At 39.7% G+C, this 21,559-nt stretch overlaps 1 protein-coding gene across 1 annotated transcript in view; it reads left to right on the top strand.

Moving 5' to 3' along the window:
• The window catches only part of Tox (thymocyte selection associated high mobility group box), a 276,136-nt gene that overhangs the window by 210,974 nt on the left and 43,603 nt on the right, over nucleotides 1-21,559 (top strand). The window contains exon 4 of the mRNA XM_041657265.1: nucleotides 20,926-21,207. Within this exon, the coding sequence (XP_041513199.1) occupies nucleotides 20,926-21,207 (282 nt within the window). The remainder of the gene's footprint in view (nucleotides 1-20,925; nucleotides 21,208-21,559) is intronic.

The raw sequence follows: 21,559 nt of genomic DNA, 5'->3' as shown, positions 1-21,559 counted from the left end.
TTTCTCAGAAATCATACATCTCCTGGATTAAAAACAGAAAGGGTCTCAAATATGACAGGTTTAGATAAGTAACTAAAATCCTGGGTTTTAAATGTAGTTTTGATTCCGCAAGGCTGTCTGTCATAGTGATAAATGTCAATGGGAGATTGAAGCTTTGGAGAAAAATTCTGGGAGAAAGAGAAGTAAGTGGGTGATGTCATTGTCACCATTTGTAAATGCAGAAAGTCCTTTTTAAAGAACAAAACCCATGTAAACTTCCTTTCCGGCATTTTATTGACCACGTGGAAAGTAAAATAGTGCAGTTCATCATTTTAGATTCATCATCTTAAGCTTTTGATGAACTCTATCATAGACTAATAAAATTGATATTAAATAATGATCTATACAAACCAAGCAAGTCCCTAAATTCAAATCCTTGATTTGACTGAAAAGTGAGGCCAAGATATTTAATGTTCCCAAATCATGGGTGACAGGGACCCATGGGTGCTAGACAGACATGTGGTGACCAAGTTGTTGGAGCTTCCAATGGGAACTTTTAAGTGAGACTAACCTCAGAGAGGTTAGCGCCATTCTTGTCTCTGTGAGCTTGCCTATGGGCTTTGTGGAAGAAATGATAAGGGGTGGGAGAAATGGCTCGGTGGTTTAGAGAGCACACTGCTCTTATGGAGGGTCTCTGTTCGGTTCCCAGCACCCGTGTAGGTCAGCTCAAAACTCCATGTAACTCCAGCTCCACTTGGAGGTCTGTGACTTCCACGTCTGTGACCTCCATGGATGTCTGTGACTGAATGGGATGGCATCCAATCCAGATGGATGTCTGTGACTTCCATGGGCGTCTCCGTCATGTAAACATACCTCCAAACATACACATAATTTTCAAATGTGTTTTAATAATAAGCACAACGCACATTTGCCCTCAGAGCCAGCCTTGTTGTGTGTTTCCCTGTTTCTTATTCATATTGAACTTCCTCATAGGGGCCAGCGAGATGAGTCCGTGGGTAAAGGCCCTTTCCATGTAAGTCTAATGATCTGACTCCAATCCCTGGAACCCACTGAAAAGTAGAAGGAGAGAATCTATTATTCCTAAGAGTTGTGTTCCGATCTTGGCACATGTGTCTAAACGAAATTACCACAGAAACTCAAAATTTCTTAGCTATCATGGCAGGAGTCTAATAAAGTTTACATGTCAAATATCAAAGTATCACCGGTTCTAGAGAATTCTAATTGGAAGGCTTTGCACATATGTGACTTTTAATAGAAATGAGATTTTATTCACTTTTTTTCTGCTTTATTTATCCAAACACAATTCTTATGACAGTTTGTCCACTGGCAACAAAGAAAGAAAGAAAGAAAGAAAGAAAGAAAGAAAGAAAGAAAGAAAGAGAAAAGAAAAGAGGGAGGAAGATAAAACTTTTCCTTCCATCTATATGAGAGCTGGAAGCTACACAAAGGCCCTGGGATGTCACAAGACCCGGGAAGAGTCCAGAAATGCAGAATTCTTATGAATGACGAAGGAAGCTGGCTGTTGAGCGAGGAATACAGCTTCATGGGGTTGTTGTGAAGCTTGCTCGGCTGATGGCGTCTCTGCTCTCCAGAGGCTCACTGTATTCCCACATTAACTCTCCATGCAGAGTTACTTCAGATTCAACTAAAGTGGAAAAGTGAGCAGACCGCAGTGATCTTAAGGAAGATCGAAGAGGGTGAGAGATGCAAATTCTAAAGAGATTTTGGCAAGCAAGATAAATATTAGAATTTGAAGGGAGACTCACTGAGGCCCATTCTCTGGGATGCTACTGAGGCATAGCCTTGACCTCCACCAACCTGTGCTCTCCTCTCCTCAACAACCCATGGTTTCCTCCTCTACCAACCCATGACCTGGATGTTGGGGTGAGCATGGGAGACAAGAGATTCTAGGCTCTCTTGTTCTCAACAACCACTTAAGTTTGAATTGCTGTCTCTTCCCGCCTTCTTAGAAAGAAACAGGGCCTCTTCATCAAGGGCTGATCCTCTGAGCAGGGTGAGGTGGTGCACACCTCCAACTCGAGCCCTTGGGAGGCAGAGTCAGGAAGACCCCAGCAAGTCTACGGCCAATCTGCACAGTGAGTTCTAAGAGTATCTTTCAAAAAAATCGAACTAAAGAACAGAGAGAGATGAGGAGGAAGGATGGAGATGGAGAAAAGGAAAAGTAGAGAGAAGAAAGATGTAAATAGAAGGAAAGAGAGAGGGAGAAGGGAAGAAAGAGGGAAACTATCAATATCATGAACGGAAAGCTGCAGAAGCTGCTGCTCTCTCAGCGATGCGCCACAGAGCTGACTTCAGGCACTCGAGGAGAGCCTGATATCTGGGATCCTTTGACACTCGGCACTGGCCTATGATTTTCATTCTGTTGCCCATGAAGGGTGACCCAAGACAGCCCCTCTGGCATCTTCATTACCCTGAGCAATGAAAACATGTAGTGAGAATGCGGGGCCAGGAGTGTGAATCAATGGCTGAGTTTTCTGAGGCTTTTTATTGTTACCAGGCAGGCATTCTCCTAACATCCCCGAGCATCTGTAGAGAGCCAGGCCTGGGCAAGAACTGGAATGTGTTTGCTATGTCTGCCCATTTTCACACACCACACTTCGTGTTTGATTTTTTCATTATTTATTTGTTTTGTTTGTATATTTATTTGCTTATCATTTGATTGATTGATTGACATAGGATCCTACACTACTTACATGGCCTAAAACTCACCATGGGGCACATAGACTGACTTTTAAGTCATTGGATCCTCATAATTTACTTCCCTACTGCTGGGATTACAGACAGGAGCTGCCATGCCTAGGCCACACAAGTCTTGTTACAGCATCTACTGTGATAAAGTTCATGACTGTTCCTAGTTCCAAGAAACCATTGGTGTTTCTTATTTACAAAGGCAAAGTGAAGATATGTGTTGAGAAATTATTTGGAAAGTAAGCCTAGGAATCTAGTTGTGCCATGATATAACTAATAAAGGGGCTGCTGGATGCACAATCTTTCCAACGTGGAAAGCACAGTTGTGAAATTTGGCCCCGCCTTGGCTCCTTTTGTAAGCTGGGAATCTCAGGAATTAGGGCATAAATCACTCTGTAAATGCAGTACTTTAGTCAAAATGCAGTCGCCATAAATATTTTAGCAGCGATTCTGATGCTTTTAATTCTACATCATTTCACGTGAGTTCACTTCAAAGCTAAATTATTAATGTACCTCAACCTAAAAGTCCAAAATACAATACACTGAAGAGACCACACTAACTGGAATTCAGAGAGTCCTCAGAAGGTCTAAAAGCACGTCACCTGTGTGTATTTGCATCTTGAAGAGAAAAAAATAGCGTTATTTGTGTCAGCTGTTAGACTCTTACAAATCACACAACATACAAAATATATTACAACGCTCTAGAGTAAAACGGGCTAGTTGCATTCACTTGAACAAGAAGAATATGTTTGGTTTTGATACTTTCACCTAGAAATTTCCACGGCTTCCAATGCTTCTTGCTTGTCTGTAGTGGTTAGAAAATGAACTATCCCACACTTTGTCCCCAGCACAGGTGCCCCTTGGAAGGCCTGGCAAGAAGACATGGACCATGAGGATGGGACTTGAGGGTCCTTAACCCTGTCCTACATGCTATGCATATGGGTTCTCTCCATCCTGACTGCAGCTACAGTGAGGCCAGCTTCGTCGTGTTTTCCTGCATTCCAGAACTTGATGGACTGTATCTCGTAGTCTATAATCACACACACACACACACACACACACACACACACACATTTTTAAAAAGAAACTTAGTAAAACTTCTTCCCTTAGGTGGCTTTTTGCCAATTATTTGGTCACAGCAACAACAATAACAAAAAAAAGAGGCTGCTTTAAATAAAATTTGTTTTCTGCAGCACTGATCCAGCCATTGATGGAACTGTTTGCAATAACAGGAATTCCAGCCTTTTATATTAGACACTCTGTATATTTTTACATCCCTAGCAACTTACTGTTCTACTCTAAAAGATTTTCATAGCATGGTGTCATGTTTTAAATTAAAGCAAATTAAAATTAGACTTGCCTTCATTTTGCATTTTGCAATAGCTACTGAGGTTTTTAGACACCCTTCCTTAGAAATGGAGTCCACTACAAATAGACTCTCCCTCTCTGAGAAGGCATAGTGGATGATATGCGTCCTTGGCTCGGATTTTCCTAATCTTGGCTCACAAATGCCTCGAGTGGGTGAATCCAGAGCCAGCATTACCTTCATGTTCACAGAGTCTCAGGAAGCCAAATTTGTCTTGGGAACACATATACTCCCCACACGTACGCAAAACAGCCCTCACACTTTTCCTGCCCCAAAACAAAATAAAAATGCCATTGTTCTGAAAAGATACTCATGCTTAGCAGAAACAAAAGCAGTAAAACTTATTAGAAACTTCATAGCAAATTCTTAAGTATGTCAAGGAGTGGAGGGTAGAAAGAGAAAACTGTGGTTAGCCAGTTAATGCAGTGCCAGCCCCCAAAAGATCTCGCAGAATAGCTGTGAGGTACAAACGCATGAATCCCTGAACTGGAGACCTATCAGGAACAAGAAACACCCTAGTATTTGTGTGGGGTTTTCTATTTGTTTTGTTTTTCTCTCTATGATCAATAATAGTACCCAGTTTTCTGCCATACCTGGCCAACAAGAGGCTGTCATCTATCATCAAGAAGAAAGTCCTTGGCAGTCACGTCGATAAACACCTGGATCCCTGTCGATACACACCTGGATCCCTGTGGATACCTACCTGGATCCCTGTTGATACACACCTGGATCCTTGTCAATACACACCTGGACCCCTGTTGATACCCACCTGTTCACTCCATGACAATACCTGATAAACTTCTCCACTGTATGATAGATCAGTTTTCATGTGTCCCTATCCTCTTGGGAGAAAGTCATTTTGCACAGCACACTCACAAGTCATGTACTCCCTCCTTAAAGGTGAATGTCTACATAGATTATCTGAATTCTTCCCCTCTGAAAGCTTGCTCCTCTCTCACACCCCAGCACATTCCTATATCTTTTTATTCATCCATTTGCTTTCATCACTTAGGTTATATAAATCTTTTTATATTTGGGTTGTGATTAACTAATAGTGAGTAATTATTTTCTGTTTAAATTGTTCCTTTTAGCCAACGGGAGATCTTTTGCTTGGCTCCTGTGTCCCTCCAGCCGTGCATATCTCTACGTGTAATTTGGTTTTGTATTTTAAGAGCTTTTAGCCTAATGCTGCAAATGGCTCCAGTTTTATCACATCTATTTTGCTCCTAGACTGGAGCCAGACAGCTTTTGAGGAAACTTGGGTCCTGTTCCTAAAGAATGGTGTCCAAAAGTTGATGGGTGCTTCCAGGAGGGAGAGTTGGCTATATTCAAGGTGTAGCTCAAGTAGCTCAACCCTACTCTCGTGGACAACCCCATGCCCAGGAATGTACAGGCTGCACAAATTGGAGCCCATGGATTATTAAAGTAAAATAATAGGACATGAAGCTGAGGGGCTAGGGAGGTAGAGCAAACTGAGAGGAGTTATGAAGGGGACTGGGGTGGAAAATGATCAAAATACACTGTATGGATTCTCAAAAAATTAACAAAATACTTTTGTAAAAGAATTGTGATTCATCTCATTAAGCTAAACAGTCCTTGCCACACAGCCTCCTTCCCTTGCTTTCCTTATTATAATTTCTTCAAACTCAAATGGGAAATTTGGCCAAACTCATCCCCTGACTGTCTATTTCATCATTCCAGTCCAAGGTGCATTTAGAGATACCAGAATTGTAACCCAATAACTCCACGGGAAATGATTTTATGAAAGATGGTGCAGTGCTTTTGGACAGTCCTTTTTCTGAAAGTCTGTGGTCAAGCATTTCTTGAGTGACTTAGGTCAACATCCTAGTTACTTCTTCCTTCGGTGAGACTTACACATTCACAACACCTGAAGACCCTTCCGTACAGGACACAGCCCATCCTGCTAGCCTACTAACCCACAAGTAGTTTTTCAATTTGCGCGTTAAGATTTACTTTTCATGAGACTGATTTCTGTGAGTTCCAACAACTATTTGATACCTTGTATTTGGCCCTGCAGTATCGTACGGAATAGCTGTGTCATAGCAATAGCCTATCGGCTTTGCCTGTTTAATTACTTCTTCTCCCTCAGATGCTGAGCAATCAATATTTCTTCAGCCATCTTTGCCTCCTGCAGAGTGTCACACACTTGGAATAAAACATGGCACAGCTTTTTCTGACCTGCTTCTTTCATCTGGATGTATACGTCAAAATTTCCTCCACGCCTTATTGAGATTGATGGTTCATTTATATTTGTCATTGAATAATTTCTGTTGTAAGACTCATCATGGCTTGTTTATGTATTCACCAGTGATAGGATTTGGGAGTGCTTATGGCTAAGTCTACTGCTGTAAACATGTGTGTGGATGCTTTGATGTGAACACATAGATAAGTTGAGTAAATCACCAAGAGCACAGTTATAGTAAGCATTTGCCCCACTGTCTTCAGTATTGCAATCCCTATCAATACTGAATAGAAGATTTTTTAACTTACAGGTATTCAATCATTTCATCACCATTCTTGCTTTCTTAAAGACTCTTTTCTTAAAATTTTATGTATACAGGTGTTTTATCTGCAAGTGTCTGCTTCCCTGAGGTTCCGTGGAGCTAGACTTACAGTGGTTGTGAGTCACCATGTAGGTGCTGGGTCCTCTACAAGAACAAACAAGAGATTCGAACCACTGAGCCATATATCTAGCCCCATCATCATTATGGCAACCACAGAGAATCGAACATATAGTCATTTTGTGGGACTTCTGTGTTATTCATGCAGAGAGCCTAATATGCTGAAATATTAAAGAATCTTCCAGTGTCATGCAGTTGTTTTAGTTTTACAGAAGGATGAAAAGACCATTCTCATGTAAAGTCCAAATTTTTTTTTTCTGTGACAGTATCTTACCTGAACTGTTTGGGGCTGAGGCTAAATTTGTTCATTTTCCAAAGATCAGGTATGCAGGTATGTCTTTGCAGGTATCCATTTCTGTTCTCCATTGAATCTGCGTTTGCTCTTCACCAATAGGTTCAGTCTTCATTACCCTTGCAGCAAATCTTCCCGGCTGTCAGTGTGAATCCAACTTTGCTCTTCTTCAGACGCCATTGTCTGTTCTAGATCCTTTGCTTGGCCCTGTCATTTCAGAGCCCGTTTGCCAGTATCTATAAATTGCTCCCTGGGATTTCATAGGAATTTCTGAGTCCATTCACACAGTTGAAAAGAACTTGACAGTATCGAGTCTTCTAATCTCTCAACATGGAGTGCTTGCCTTCTATTTAGATACCATTTCGTCTTCTTTTATCACTGGTTGGTAATTTTCTGTAAGATTTAAACATGTTTCCTTAGATGTATACCTAGGTATTGTATTGTTAGAAGACCCTTATAAATGGTGTTTTTAAATGTTCAGTGTGCAATTTTTCATGGCTGGCATACAAAAAGACATCACACCCTGAATAGCTGCTATGTTTGCTTGTTGTTTTGTTGTCGATGATGATTCTTAGGGATTTCCTGTTTAGAGGCTTCTGTCTGTGACTAGAAAGAGGTTTTTGTTCATTCTTTTCCATCTATGGAACCACTTTCTTCCTTTATTACATTTGGCCAGACATTCAATACAGTACTCATTCGGAGTAGTGGGGGAAGTCCTTGGCTTGTTCTGCTATTACAGGAAAAGCAGTTTCCCATCACCAGTATATTATTAACTGCAGAGTTTCTATCAATATTTCTTGTAATAACTTTGTTTTCAATAAGGCTAAGAAAATTCCTTCCTATTGAAGTTTTTTAAATCCTGACTAGTGTTTGGCTTTGCCACATGCTTTTCCTTCTGTCCAGATGGGATCACATAATTTTGCTCTTACTGATACATTAGATTCCTAGAGAGATATGTGAACGTTGATGACTTACAGATCTAAGATCCCACTTGGTTGTGAAGTTTAACTCTTTTATGTAGTGCTGGATTGAATGTGTGAATGTTTTATTGAGTTTATGTTTATGAACATGACAGAAACAGGTGTGTAATTTTTCTTCTCTATGTTCTCAAGGAATGAATTATGAATTCTTTCCCATGCTTCTCATTTGGGAGGCCATTATGAGAGCTCTGAGCCATTTATTTTTTCCATAAACGTTTGGTAAAAACCACTGGGAATGGTGATTTCTCTCTGGAAGATTGTTGGTTACAGATTTCTTTGGTTTGGTGGGTATTGTCTACCTCATGTTGCCTGGTTCTCTTAGTGTGATGGTTGTGTTTGTTGTTTGTTTGCTTTATAACTTCACTGCATTTTTGTATATTGTCTAAGATGTGAAATTGTAAGTATGGCCATTCGCATTTCCCCTTCAACCACCCTATTTTGTGGCACAGCTGTGTGAGCCCCTCCTTGCTTCTGCTATTCACAGTTTGCTTTCTCCCCTTATTGTTGGTTAGCCTATGTAGAGCATTGACAATTTCAGGAAGTTCTAAAGGAACCTGTTGTGCTTGGTTGACTCCCCCACCCCACCCCTTTCTGAGGCCAGCTGCTGGCTTCCTGCTCTGATTTTTACTGATTTTTTTTTCTGCTTCTTCTTGTAAAATTGCTCTTCCTTTCCAGCCTCCTAAGGCAAAAGCTTAGATGACAGATGTCATATTTTCTCATTTTCTGATTTATCTAATGACTTTTTCTCTAAGCAGTCCATTGGTTGTATCCTGCAAATTGTGTCATTTTTTTATTTTAATCAGTTATATCTGAAGTTATTGAAGTGTTGAGAACTTCTAAATAACTTTATAAACCTACGGAGCAGTACCTTAGAAATACTTTCTTTTTGTTTTTTTTTAGGGGGGGTGTTGTTTGTTTGTTTGTTTGTTTGTTTTAAGACAGGGTTTCGCTGTAGCTTTGGAGCCTGTCCTGGAACTAGCTCTTGTAGACCAGATTGGCCTCGAACTCACAGAGATCTGCCTGTCTCTGTCTCCCGAGTGCTGGGATTAAAGGCGTGTGCCACCACCTCCTGACCCTTAGAAATATTTTGAGGAGAAGAATTTATGACATTAGGCAATGGACTATCATGCCAGATAAAGAACCTGCCATCTCTTGTCTTTAAAAAAAATAAATAAAAAGGTAATAACTCAGTACCGTAGGAGATAATTTTCTAGTGATACCTCCAACCAAAAAGCCATATTGCAGTACAATATTGCCGACAGACAATTCTGTATAATCTAGACTAACAAGAAATTCCTGGGCAATGGACAACTCCCACAGGTGTTCGTGATAAAGGAGATCAGGAATCAGACTTGTCTGTGCTTCACTATTCAAATTTCACTTCAGTTCATCCAGTGAGCACAACATAGGGCTACCTCCTGAAGAAGAAAAAAAGTCAGTTGAACTCTGTGTTGTAGTCTGTTAGAAATGTAGACTCTAGACCCCTCTCTGGAGTGGTCAAATCATATCAATCATATTTTAATTAGATCCCTGAGAAGCTGTGGGTGGCTTAAAGGTTATAGAGCCCTGTCTGAAATGAGTGGAGATTGTATTTATGCCACTAAAACACGTCAAGATGGGAAGAGTGGATCTTTTGATGAGCTGGCCAGAAAAAAATCTCCCCAAGAAGACTGCTTTTGTGGAAGACCCAAGGACAGGGACTTTTACTCATTTAACTCCAGTCTACTGTCCCTCATCTGTTCTGGGGCCTGAGCACCACCCAAAGGAAAAAGCAACCAAAGGAAGCTAAGAAAGAGTGAAGTATGGGATATAACTTTAAAAAAAAAAAAACACTCCCCACTTCACTGTAAGAGACAGACATAAATAGTCTTCAACTAGAAAGCCCCAGCCTATGAAAGAGGTAATGAGATGTGATGTACTATTGCAAAAAGTTCTGAGTTTGTCTTTTCCATCCGAAAATAAATCGGTACTGGAAATTCTATTAGCTTTTGTAAATGTAGATTCAGATAAATGATCAGATGGCTTCAATTTTAAAAACTGCTGTGTGGGTATTCTTTCTTGCTACTTATAATAAATTCCAAATTTTAATGCTATGAATATCTCCCCTTTCCCTCAGTTGGTCAGTTGAGATTTTTTCCACTTACCGAAGCTGTCATTGCGTGATCATATAATTAAGCTAGCGATATTAAATATGTTTTAGAAACAAAAATGTAAATACAACACAGAGGAACCGTGTCATTAAACCACATATTACCCACAAAGTGCATTTTTCATAACTTGTAGGAAATTCCTTGCCTTGCAGTAATAAACAGTTAACGTTATTTTAAAGGCCACTAGATTTGACATTAGCATTTGAATTATTTTATTATAAGGGAATAAGAGGACAGCAAACTTGGCAAATATATATACTATATGCAATGGTCAATCATTAAGTGCATATAGATATACTTTATATATATACCATATACATACTATAAATATATACATATGTATAGTTGATAGCTAAGACTCTAATTCTAGTCTAGATGGTCAGTCTGCCATTGGCTTTTGTTTCAGGGTGTGGGTTATAATGTAGGAAAGATTATCTTAAGTTGAAATTGCCTCACAGCATTGCTATGAAAAGGTCATGAAGACGTGTCCAAAGAGTACATACAATAGAACATTCTTTCCTATTTGGTCATCAAATTTTTTCTTATTTGCGATTAAATTTTCATAATAAATATTACTGCTATCGCTATTCCCATGGCTGATTGAATATTTCATTCTACCAGTTATTCAGAATCTAGTCTAACATCCCATGCAATTACCAAGACTTTGCCCCTGCTGGACTTCACTGCTCACCTGGCACTTGGTAACTGTCCCCTCTCTCCAGTCCTCTGAATGGCCGAGTCCACTAGTCCTAAGTGTTTAGAATCTTATTGTTTAAGTTCTTCTGTTGGAACACGATGTGAATTTAAACTCTAGTAGATATTAGGCCTTCTCTAAGGTGATAACAGTTCTTTTGGTATTAAAAATGTCATTGCTATTATTAAAATTTAGGTAAAATAATAAAATTAATTGAATGGTGCTTCTTATTAAAATATTTTATTACCTTGGTGTGTTAAAATATCCATTAAGAGTCCAGACAAACTCCCTTACAGTTGCCCTCTCTTATCACGCCCCCCCACACATACATGCAGGCAAAATATCTATACACGTAAAATAAATTTTAAAAATGAAAATAAAGATAAAAATGAAAAGATTTTTATTGAAACGGTTGCATCAGACAATCTGTAAAAGCGTAAATTATGGGGTGACATTTTTAGGTATTAGAACGTGTGTTGTATAGATCAGGGCAAACATAATCAGGGTTGGTTTGCCCATAACTGTTTTTAATATGTAGTATTTTTTTAAAAAAGCCTGAGTTATTTTTGAACATTCAGTCTCAATTTAGGAGCTAGTAAATGTCGTCCTGTTAGCATCGGCTATTACTTAGTGAGAGGTATCCAAGACTTCAAAGGTGTGACACTTGACAATAACATGCAGTTCCCTACGGACAGCTCTGAGTCACATTTTTTATAAGTGGTTTCATTACACAGTGAGCTTTTACAACTGGAACTTGTCCTTCACTTAAAAACCACATTTTGCTCCATATCTACAGAAAAACCCTGTCTCGAAAAACACAAACAAACAAACAAAATTTCACATTTTCTTAGACAGCATTGATTTTCTGGAAATGTAAACATCCACATACATTGGCTAAATTCTACCTGTTCCATCCCCATGTATCCTCTTCCACCCAACATCGTTCTTCCTTTCAGAGGAGTTTTCTGGGGTCTTACTGCAATGCAGTTTCCCTGCTGGAGCAATGTTCTCTGTGCTTCTTGCATGGCCAGAGCATTGTTTCCTGCGCTTCTCTTGTGGACTACTTTTGATCACAGCAGTGAACCCTCTGGAGTGCATCGTTGAGAGATCCTAGAACACAGGATGCATCCTGTCCGCCTTTATTTTCCTGGGGTCTCCTTCAGTACCAGGCAGAGAATGTTTAGGAAAACAAACTTAAATAGAATTTCCTACCCAAGGAATCAGGGTGTTAAATCCAGTAGCCTTGAGCTCTAGCCGTGCCTCGCTGGCAGGTCCTTCCAGTCATCTTGTGTTATGGGAACATGTACCATGAGATCATACACCAGGTGACTAGTTCAGGTATCATGGTTATAATCAAGCTTGGAGCTCACACAGGCTATGACTAATTTCATGTACTACAGGACTGCAGAACTGCCTCTGTGTCTGGATTTCCATAGTACTGTAGCACTAATGCTCGAGGTAATCTCTATGAGCATTTGTAGAGATTAATTGTAAAATTAATATATATTATTATATTACAGTATCCCTCTGTATTATTTATAAAAGATCTTAGAATCATGACTACTGAAGGCTGAGAATTGCGCCAACAAGGAGATGGATAATAGATAGGAAACTGCTGGCTGGATCCACACCATTTTAAATGCTAAGTATTGTTTTTTGAGAATCAAGAGAAGATATGTTTGCTGTGTTGTTAATAATTACTATTGGAGCCAAGCATCATGGCATACATCTTTAATCCTAGCACTCTGGAGGCAAAGACAGGTGAATGGCTGTGAGTTACAGGTCAGCCTGGTCTGTGTGGTCAGTTCCATGCCAGCTAGAGCTACATAGTGAAAACTGTCTCAAGTCTCAATAAATACATACATACATCCATACACACACACACATGAAAGAAAGAAAGAAAGAAAGAAAGAAAGAAAGAAAGAAAGAACTGCTACCATGTTTATTATTTAAGCCTGCACTAGAAGATTAACATCATTATGATATTTTAACTCTTTGAATCATGAGTCTCTAATTTCATTGTGCCCTTGGTAAGTGATAAACCTTTAAGTGATGGTTAATCAAACCGACACTAGTTTTAAATTAACCACTATTAAAACCTAAGCATTAGTTGCAAGGGTCTCTTTACTAGACATAGAAGAATTTTTAAAAAAAGGTGGATATTTGTCCAAATTAAAATTAAAGCATATATCTCCCATATTCTAAATGAACATGTGAGCGTCTCCAGTCATAATTTTATTATCACCATTTTACAGAATAGAGTTTTAATTATGGCCCTTCTATCAGGAGAAGCCGTGTGCTCAGGATTAGGAACTCGCTGCTCTAACTAGTCTTGTTAAAGAATATGGCTTGATGCATCCTGTGCCGAAACTTTTATAAAAACCAATGGACACTTCTAATAACACTTTTCTAATTTCATGGTTCAGTGCACAGTCAGTAAAGATTTAAATAATTCAGAAAGAAAGCCTATTCTCTTTTCTTTATTAGAAGTTTGAGTCAAGCAAATTCTTTGACATTTAATAGGTTTTTAACCCTTTTAATAACTTCTTATAATGAAATTTATTGGCAGTTGTTTTAAAGAAAGGGTTATTATGTTAGTATGAATAGCAGCCAGTAGTTTTTATGATTAGTTTTGAGACCTTGACTCTCTATGACTCAAAGTATGTAAAAGCATAAACGAGTGAGGAATGTTAATATTAACTGAATCAGGTGTGCCAAGAAATATACAGACTGTATATAACTGTGTTCGTGCAATTATCTAACAGGCTATAAAATTTTGGCAGACAAATATTCGAAACGTAATTGTTTTAGAGGAGCTTAAGGTCACTTACAGCGTCAGACCCTTTAAAGGAACTGAATGAATTATCATTTGCCTGGACTGATTTTTCCCAGGTTATTAATACCATGCTCGACAGGACAGGATTTCTAGCCTTTTCCTATCTGGGTTTCATGCTATTTCAATGTTTTATAATATATTATTAAAAGGATTATTGGATGGGTTCCATAATAAAAATCTAATTTAAAGCTGTACTTTTCTTCCAATTTCTAATAAGCTGGAAACATACAAAATCTGCCCAGGAAGTTCTTTTATAAAAGCAGAGTGTTAATTCTGCTTCCTGAGATGGGCCTTTGACTGGGTGCCGTGTGTCGCCAGCGATTTAAGAGCTTCCAGATGAACTCTCGTGTCCCCGTTCTGAACTGACGTGAAGAGGTCAACATGCCACTCATATCTCCATTTCTCCCAGCATCCCGTTGACATTCCAGTGGGAAGGAAGAGAGCACAAGTTAATAGGGTCTAAATACAGTGTGGAGTGTTGTGGCGGCTGGCGCAGGCTGCTGTGAACATGCAGATCTGGGTCTGGTCAGAAAGTCACCACTCAGAGAGCAGATCCCCAGAGGACTTCCTGAGTCCTCATCATTCACACTTCTGGATATTGTTTCAATGCCACAGTCCTCAAAAGCATCCTGAAACTAAGATGCCATTGTTCTATCCTGTCTCTGTGAAAATCAAAGTTCAGGAGGTGTGAACAGGCATGAGCCTTGTGGGATATGCTTTAGACAAGATACTTCTTCTAAGCAAAGCACCACCCACACTGTAATACACATACAAAAGGCACAGATGGGATCCACAAAAGATCAGCTTCATCCCAAGAGCAGATCTATAGATCCTTATTGTCAGAGTGATACATTTCTGTAGAAACTGCTAATTCGCACGTCTTGGGAAACAGAAGGTAGATCACATGGTCCCCAGATTCTCTAGATGAGATAGAGCATTTCACCCATGAGCCACTGTGTCCTGCCATGAATTGGAATTATGAAACTGGAGAGGTACAGGAAACCTTTGCTGCTGTATCTTGCATGTTTCCCTGATTTGTGCTAAGCAGAGGAGCCCTGGAGCCTACTGAAGCTTGGTCAAGCTTGACGATGTTGTCAATAGTTTAAAAACCACACTGGGAGACAGTTACTAATTAATCCCATTAGTTTCTCCATGAAGCATTCAGAAATGTGTTTTCTCAATCCAAGTCAAAAACGTTTGATAACTGAATGGTTAGAAGTCATGCACCATAACCTCCTGGCCATAGTCATATTGAGCAGGAGACGGGGTATGGCCAAGATTTGTGGATGAGAAAGATGTACTATGAATCATAATTCCTTTACATACATTATAATTTTGTTGAACCCTCATCAACCAGGTACCCCAAGCAGGCTATAAACCCAGCCTTCACTGCGGCTGTGTACTTTCTCACAGTGGCACCCTAGGCTCTGTGGCCATAAGCTGCCCTACTCATTTCAGAGACGGTACCACTGATGCAGCTCTTGGCTGCATGGCTTCCTGATCTGTATCAACAACTCTCCATGAACTATAACTCATCAAAACAGGAATAAAAGTAAAATGCCAGCCTAGGCACAACAACGAAGCTAGGTTCAATCTTAGGAATGCCCTCTTCTGCCTCAGTTAATACCTCAGTTTGAGACAGTCAAAGCAAATATTCCTATTTCTTCTCTGCTGATTTCCTTATAAAACTCAGCATTCACACACTGTCACTCGTCTGTTGCGCTGTGTTTAGACCGGAAACCAAACTGCCCAGAGCAAAGGTTTCAGTGCAGTTTGCCAGGCACCAAGACCACTGCCACAGAATAAGGGTAGTAAGAATTTGAAAAGTCCTCGCATTCCAAAGGTGGAAAAAGAAATGCCAAATAGGTAAGAACTAAGATGGCTGCTTAGCCACAGAGGCAGCTTGATCGGATGAGCAGTGAATCCTAGTAGTTCCTGCTGTGTTTTGAAAGAAAGCAAGAATTCGAAAATACTAAATCTAAAAGCAAATTTGGTCTTGAAAATTTAGAGTTGAAGTCCAGTTAATCTAAACTTGAAACTTTATAGATAAAAAGGTTCTATTCTTGCTTTAAAACTCATGGTTTTTGTGGGCAGGAGAGATGGCTCAGTGGTTAAGAGCTCTAACTGCTCTTCCAGAGGATCTGGGTTCTATTCCCAGCACCTACATGGCAGTCATAACTGTCCGTAGCTCCAATTCCAGGGAATCTGGTACCTTCATAGATGTACCTGCAGGCAAAACACCAATGCGCATAAAATAAAAATAAATCAATCTTAGAAAAATAAAATCAAACTCACATTTTGTTCATCTTTAAGAATTCAGCTTGTGTAGTATTTAGGTATTTTTGTCTCTTTTGACAATTTTAGTGTTCAGAGTCAAACGCCTAATACCAAAATACTGATACTTGTATAAATTACATATTTGCAAATAATAATGGAACACACAAGGAGATCACATTAGGATAATTTATTTAATTTGTTTAGACAACAAATAATTAAGCTCTCTCTTGGAAATGCATTTATGAAAATAATAAATAAAATTTGATAATTAAATTTACCCATACATTTGTTCTGTTATACGCATTTACATATTAATTGAATCCTTGGCCAAATATGTAATCAAATTGAGGACTTAAATAATATCAACATTTACATTCTTTTTGTAGACTCTTAGAGTGTATAATTCCTTAAGGGGAAAAAAAAAACCTAAAACTACTTGGCCTTCCAGCCCTGATTAATCATGCAGGGCTGCATGAACAACCCAAAGCAAGACTCAGAAGCTTTTCTTTAGATGCTAAGAATGTTATATGTTTGATGATGTACGTAAAAGGGGCTGAGAGCAAGCACTTGTCACAGCCAAAGCCAAGAGCCTATGGCCCTGGGGAAAGCACTCCACAGCGAAGGATATCAGATGTTGACAGCCAGGGGTAAGAGCGAGAACTTCAGCCTCTTCATGTTCTCTTCCTCCTGCTGGACCAGGCACCAATCCAGGAGTTGCGTGCGTAGACCCCAGAATGCAGCAGCTGGTGAGCCATATTAGCAGACAAGGCCTCGGGGCTAGCCCTGCTCCCGAGCTCTGCTCCACAACTGCTGTTCACTTAAATAGCTGGATCTGAGCGAAGGGAGATGAGGTGTCGTCGTTAGAGCTTGCTATGTACAACTGTTTCACTATAGATTGCCTGCTAGAGGCAGACATGATGATAGCTTCCAAGGCTGCCACATTGGACCAGGAAGGATGCTGATGTTCAATGAAACAGAAGACAGAGGAATGGTGATATACACAACTTTGAACACCAACAGCAAGCCTCCGATGTTCTATGTTATTCTGGAATGCAATCTCAGCACCATTAATCACTCTACAGCTAACACTCTTACAAGGGATTTCTGGAATTAGAGGTAATCCAGCTATGCCAAAATTATGTTTTAGAATTATAGTCTTACATGGGCAACATAGTCCTGTGTTTTTCTTTCCATTTTCAAAGAAAATCAAAGTATGCGCACATTTTGAAGTGTGTGTCAAATTTTGTACTTGATGTTGCCCACTTGAACACTGTCTTCAACCGGGAACTTTTCTGGCGTAGGAGAAAAAAAATGTGCCATGCATGTCCATCACAGAGCAGGGCATCAGGCAAAATGAACGCATGGTATCTACTTTGCTTTCATGATTGATCATAATGGAGCTTCAGATTTCCCTTAATTGGAAAAGGGTTTGAAATAATGTGCAAATAATTCATCATTATAGTCTTCCTCCATTATTTTAATTGGCATTTTTACTCCCATACGTATGGAAAATATTACTGTACAACAGCAGCTAGGAAAATTTAAAGAAACAGATCAGATTTGGAAAAGAATGAAATCCAGCCCATTCTCAGATCCAGTGTATTTCCCAAATGATGAGATAAATAGGAAGGTAGAAAGCCAATATAGTACTTTTAGCTGAGAAAAAAAAATAAAGTGTTCTAAAAGAAAAGAGAGAATGAAACCCTCAAGAGATGAGGAGGCGCTGTGCCATGTCAACAGCCAATGTCGTTAGTGCCAGCTGCACCTGACCAAAACATCTCTTCACTGCAGTTCAGGAAATGTGACGAATACCTACTATGTGACAAGATTTTTACTGGACTATTCACAGTGTTGAAGAAAATAGATTCTTTAGTCTATAACCAAGTAGGGTATATCAGTTAAAATTACATCTAACTGCATGCCAAAGATAGCCCTGGTGAAGAAAGTTTAGCAGAGATGATCACATTGAAGACCCTCATGCTAGGATGTTACACGGATCTCCCAGACATCCCAGAGTACTGTGTATGGACTCCAGTGTTTTCTCCAGCTCTAATCATCAGCCAACATTTTTACAAGTAGGAGAAAAAGAGAACATGGAGAATTTTTCACTATTAATGAGATTGCAGTATGAACTTAAAAGACTGAGGTGCAAGCATGAGATTACACACTCATGGATATGTACTGGGGAGACACCAAACTGCTTCAGAAAAAGTGAGCAACAGCTTCCAGAGTCAATGGTCCTGCAGACCTTGTCTGGACAGGATTAATCCCCTAACAGCTCACCATGCCTCAGCTGGGTTGACATCTGAACACCAGTTGCCACCTGCTTCTCATAATCCATGACATTTACAGTCTCTCTCTCTCTCTCTCTCTCTCTCTCTCTCTCTCTCTCTTTCTCTCTCTCTGATTTTTCATGGCACACTCTAAAAATGGCAGACCATCTGTAAAAGTGATGTTTCTCCTATAACTGATTAGTCGGGTTCCTTCATGAATTGTGAGAATTACCTTTAGCAGAGTTGAGCAATAGTTTGTGGTTTTGAAAAAACAAAAATATTGGTTTGGACTAACAAAGTTGGAAAACATATGAGATGAACAAAGCTAAGCTTCATGACCAAGAAGCCAAAGGGCAGCTGCTCAAGGCTGGAAGTGGGGCCTGCTCAGGAGCTGGGTAACAGTCAGCAGCGTGAAGTGACCCAATGAGAGGCATGCCAGGAAACAAGAACACAGGCCAGACCTGCATGGCCTTATTCTAGGTTCGTCTGGATCTAACCAGTGTTGTGAAATGGCTGTTCACACTCATGGAAAGTAGTTTTGCTGCCATACATAGGAAACAAAAACAAAGGCCAGGGCCGGGTTCCTTAGCCTGCCCTCCTGCGTTTTTCCAGGTCCTAATTACATTTCAGACAGATAATAACTAACATCTCGTCTATGTGGAATATTTTTGTCATGCAACAACAGATAGCATTAATTAGATTTTTCGGTTCCATGTGTATTTTAAGCTGTCAAGTCCTTCTTTGCCCATTTGTCCATCTAGACTTGTTTCCTTGTCATGAGCACTTTTTAACAAGCCTTCTAACAGGGAACTAAACAAGCCACAGCAATCAATACCAGGACCTCTTGCCTTAGGTTTGGAGCTGCTAGAGAAACGTTCATTGAAATCCACCATACTCCTCTTAACACAATACGTTTGACCTCCAGATAATGTTCAGTGCTTTATCCCCTAATATGTTTAATTTTAATCCTGCTGAGACAAAAGTCATTGCGTGAATTACAAGAATGAGTCTCGTTAAGGCTGAAAAGCAGTGACCCAGATAACGTAATGTATTAATATGGAAACCTTGCCGTTTTAGAGCCTTGCTTTCGAATCTGTCTGTGTGATCAAGTCACTGCAGTGGTCCATCAGTTGGCTAACACCTGTCCATAGGAGTCTGATAACAGTAGTTAGGAGAGCGTTCTGACTCTTCATTAAAAGATTAGACTGAACCAGGGCAGCTGCAGGGAGAGAGGGTCTTGTAGACATGACATGGATATTGCACCCCTGAAATCTCAACAATATGGTTGACTAAGCGGGGCATGAATGCTGGTCTCAGCAGTGAACGTGCCAATAAAAAGGAAGGAAACTCCACAACCCCCAGACCTAGATAAAGAGTTGTGGGTAGCTAATGGCTGTTGAGAGAAGACGGATCAGTTTTCTCAAGAGACGACCTCACTGATAGGTTATCTAATCCCCACTGGCCAGCACTAACCATACAAAAGCAACATGAAATGGACTAAGCAGGTTTTATGAACATGCACATTTATATATGTGTGTGTTATATATAATAAATACAGAGTGGGGGATGGGAAGAGCTGGGAGAAGGAGGGGTAGAAATGACGTAAGGACAGTGTACTTATTATGAAACTCTCAAAAAAATCAATGGGATTTGTGTAATAAAAATGGCATACAAAAACATATACAGATACAAATACCATCAAAATTCTAACATATTCTTTACAGATCTTGGAAGGACATTTTTCTGTTTCACATGGAAAGACAGAAATTCTATAATAGCAAAAGCAATCTGGAATCATCAATGAACTGCTGGAGAGATCATGAGTTCTCACCCAGGTTTAGTTTACCTCAGTCAGGATGGGTTTTTTTTCTAGTTCCATTTATTTACTGGAAAATTCATTTCAAGATGCATAAAGAGAGATGAGAATTATAAAATATTTTTACATGTCATGTCTACTGTCAAGCTATTTCATGCCTGGCTTGGGGATACTTCACCATGATCACAGCAAATAAAAATAAATCAGAGTTAAAATAAAAAAAAAATCTAAACTGAGAAAATTTGTTCTTATTGTCTTCTAAAACTTCCTTAAATGATCAGAATTAAAACGCAGGGTTTAATGGATGCTAAAATCACTAATGATTTTGTAATTTGAATGACACTCTAACAAGCACCAGAATGTTGACATTTTCATCACATAAATATATATAGTTACAATGTGTAAATATAAATTAGTAGGGTGTCTACTTGTCAAAACAAAAATATAATTACACTAAGTTGGTCCTGATAGACATAACATGGTGTTCACCAAGTTACCAAAGTCTGGTTTGGGCTGCTTAGTTGTGGGAATGAGATTAAAATTCAGACTTTGTTCATGCCACTCACTTCTGTTACCACTGAGCTGTACCCAAGCTTTATTTTTTTGGTATTCTTTGGAGTAAAGTATATATAAGAATTATTATACTGCAGAGAAAATTAATGTGGATGCAACTTAGTAGGACATCTTACCGTCTGCCGGTTACAGAAAAAAAAGTTAGCTGGGCATAATAGCCTGCATAGCACTCAAGAGGCTGAAGAAGGAAGATCATGAATTCCAAGGCAGCCTGGGCTTATGTAGTGCGATCCCTCGTCAAAACTTAAAAACTAAAATAAAAGAACCTTTCAAGAAGCATGTTTCTGAAAGTGTGTCTATCTCTTCATTTATTTTAGATGCAAGATATTGCGAGCCCCGAAGGAGCTCCGTACGGCTCCCATCCTCAGATTGCAGCCATGAGGCCGAGAGGCCAGCCGACAGACATCAGACAGCAGGCAAACATGATGCAGCACGGCCAGCTGACCACCATCAACCAGTCCCAGCTGAGCGCACAGTTGGGTTTGAACATGGGAGGAAGCAACGTTCCCCACAACTCCCCTTCTCCCCCTGGGAGCAAGTCTGCAACCCCTTCGCCTTCTAGCTCCGTGCATGAAGACGAGGGCGAAGACACCTCCAAGGTATGATCTGTGTTTGATACTGTCGTTGCACTGTGAGGAGGGCATGCTTATATCCTCCCGGTGAGAAACATCGGTGGGAAGCATATACTTGGTTAATGACGCATGAGGTTACAAACTAAATTCAACCACACGCTTACCCATGACACTTCTAAGTTCCTTATATGTCCTTTCAATGTATTTACATATAACACAAAGGTTGTGTTTGCTCTTAAAATGTATGGTCTGCATAGTGAATAAGGCTAAAAAAATTCTGTTGCGCTTGACTTCTGCCGTCGAGCCTACCTTACTGCATGCCAGTCCCTGTAGGACCATTTGTCTTCCTCAAACTCCTGAGATGCTGTATAGCTGAGGA

This window comes from Microtus oregoni, unplaced genomic scaffold (assembly GCF_018167655.1).
Source record: "Microtus oregoni isolate MIOR12 unplaced genomic scaffold, Mior012 000008F_ref0000371, whole genome shotgun sequence".
Lineage (NCBI taxonomy): Eukaryota > Metazoa > Chordata > Mammalia > Rodentia > Cricetidae > Microtus > Microtus oregoni.
This window is presented reverse-complemented; position numbering and strand designations above follow the sequence as displayed.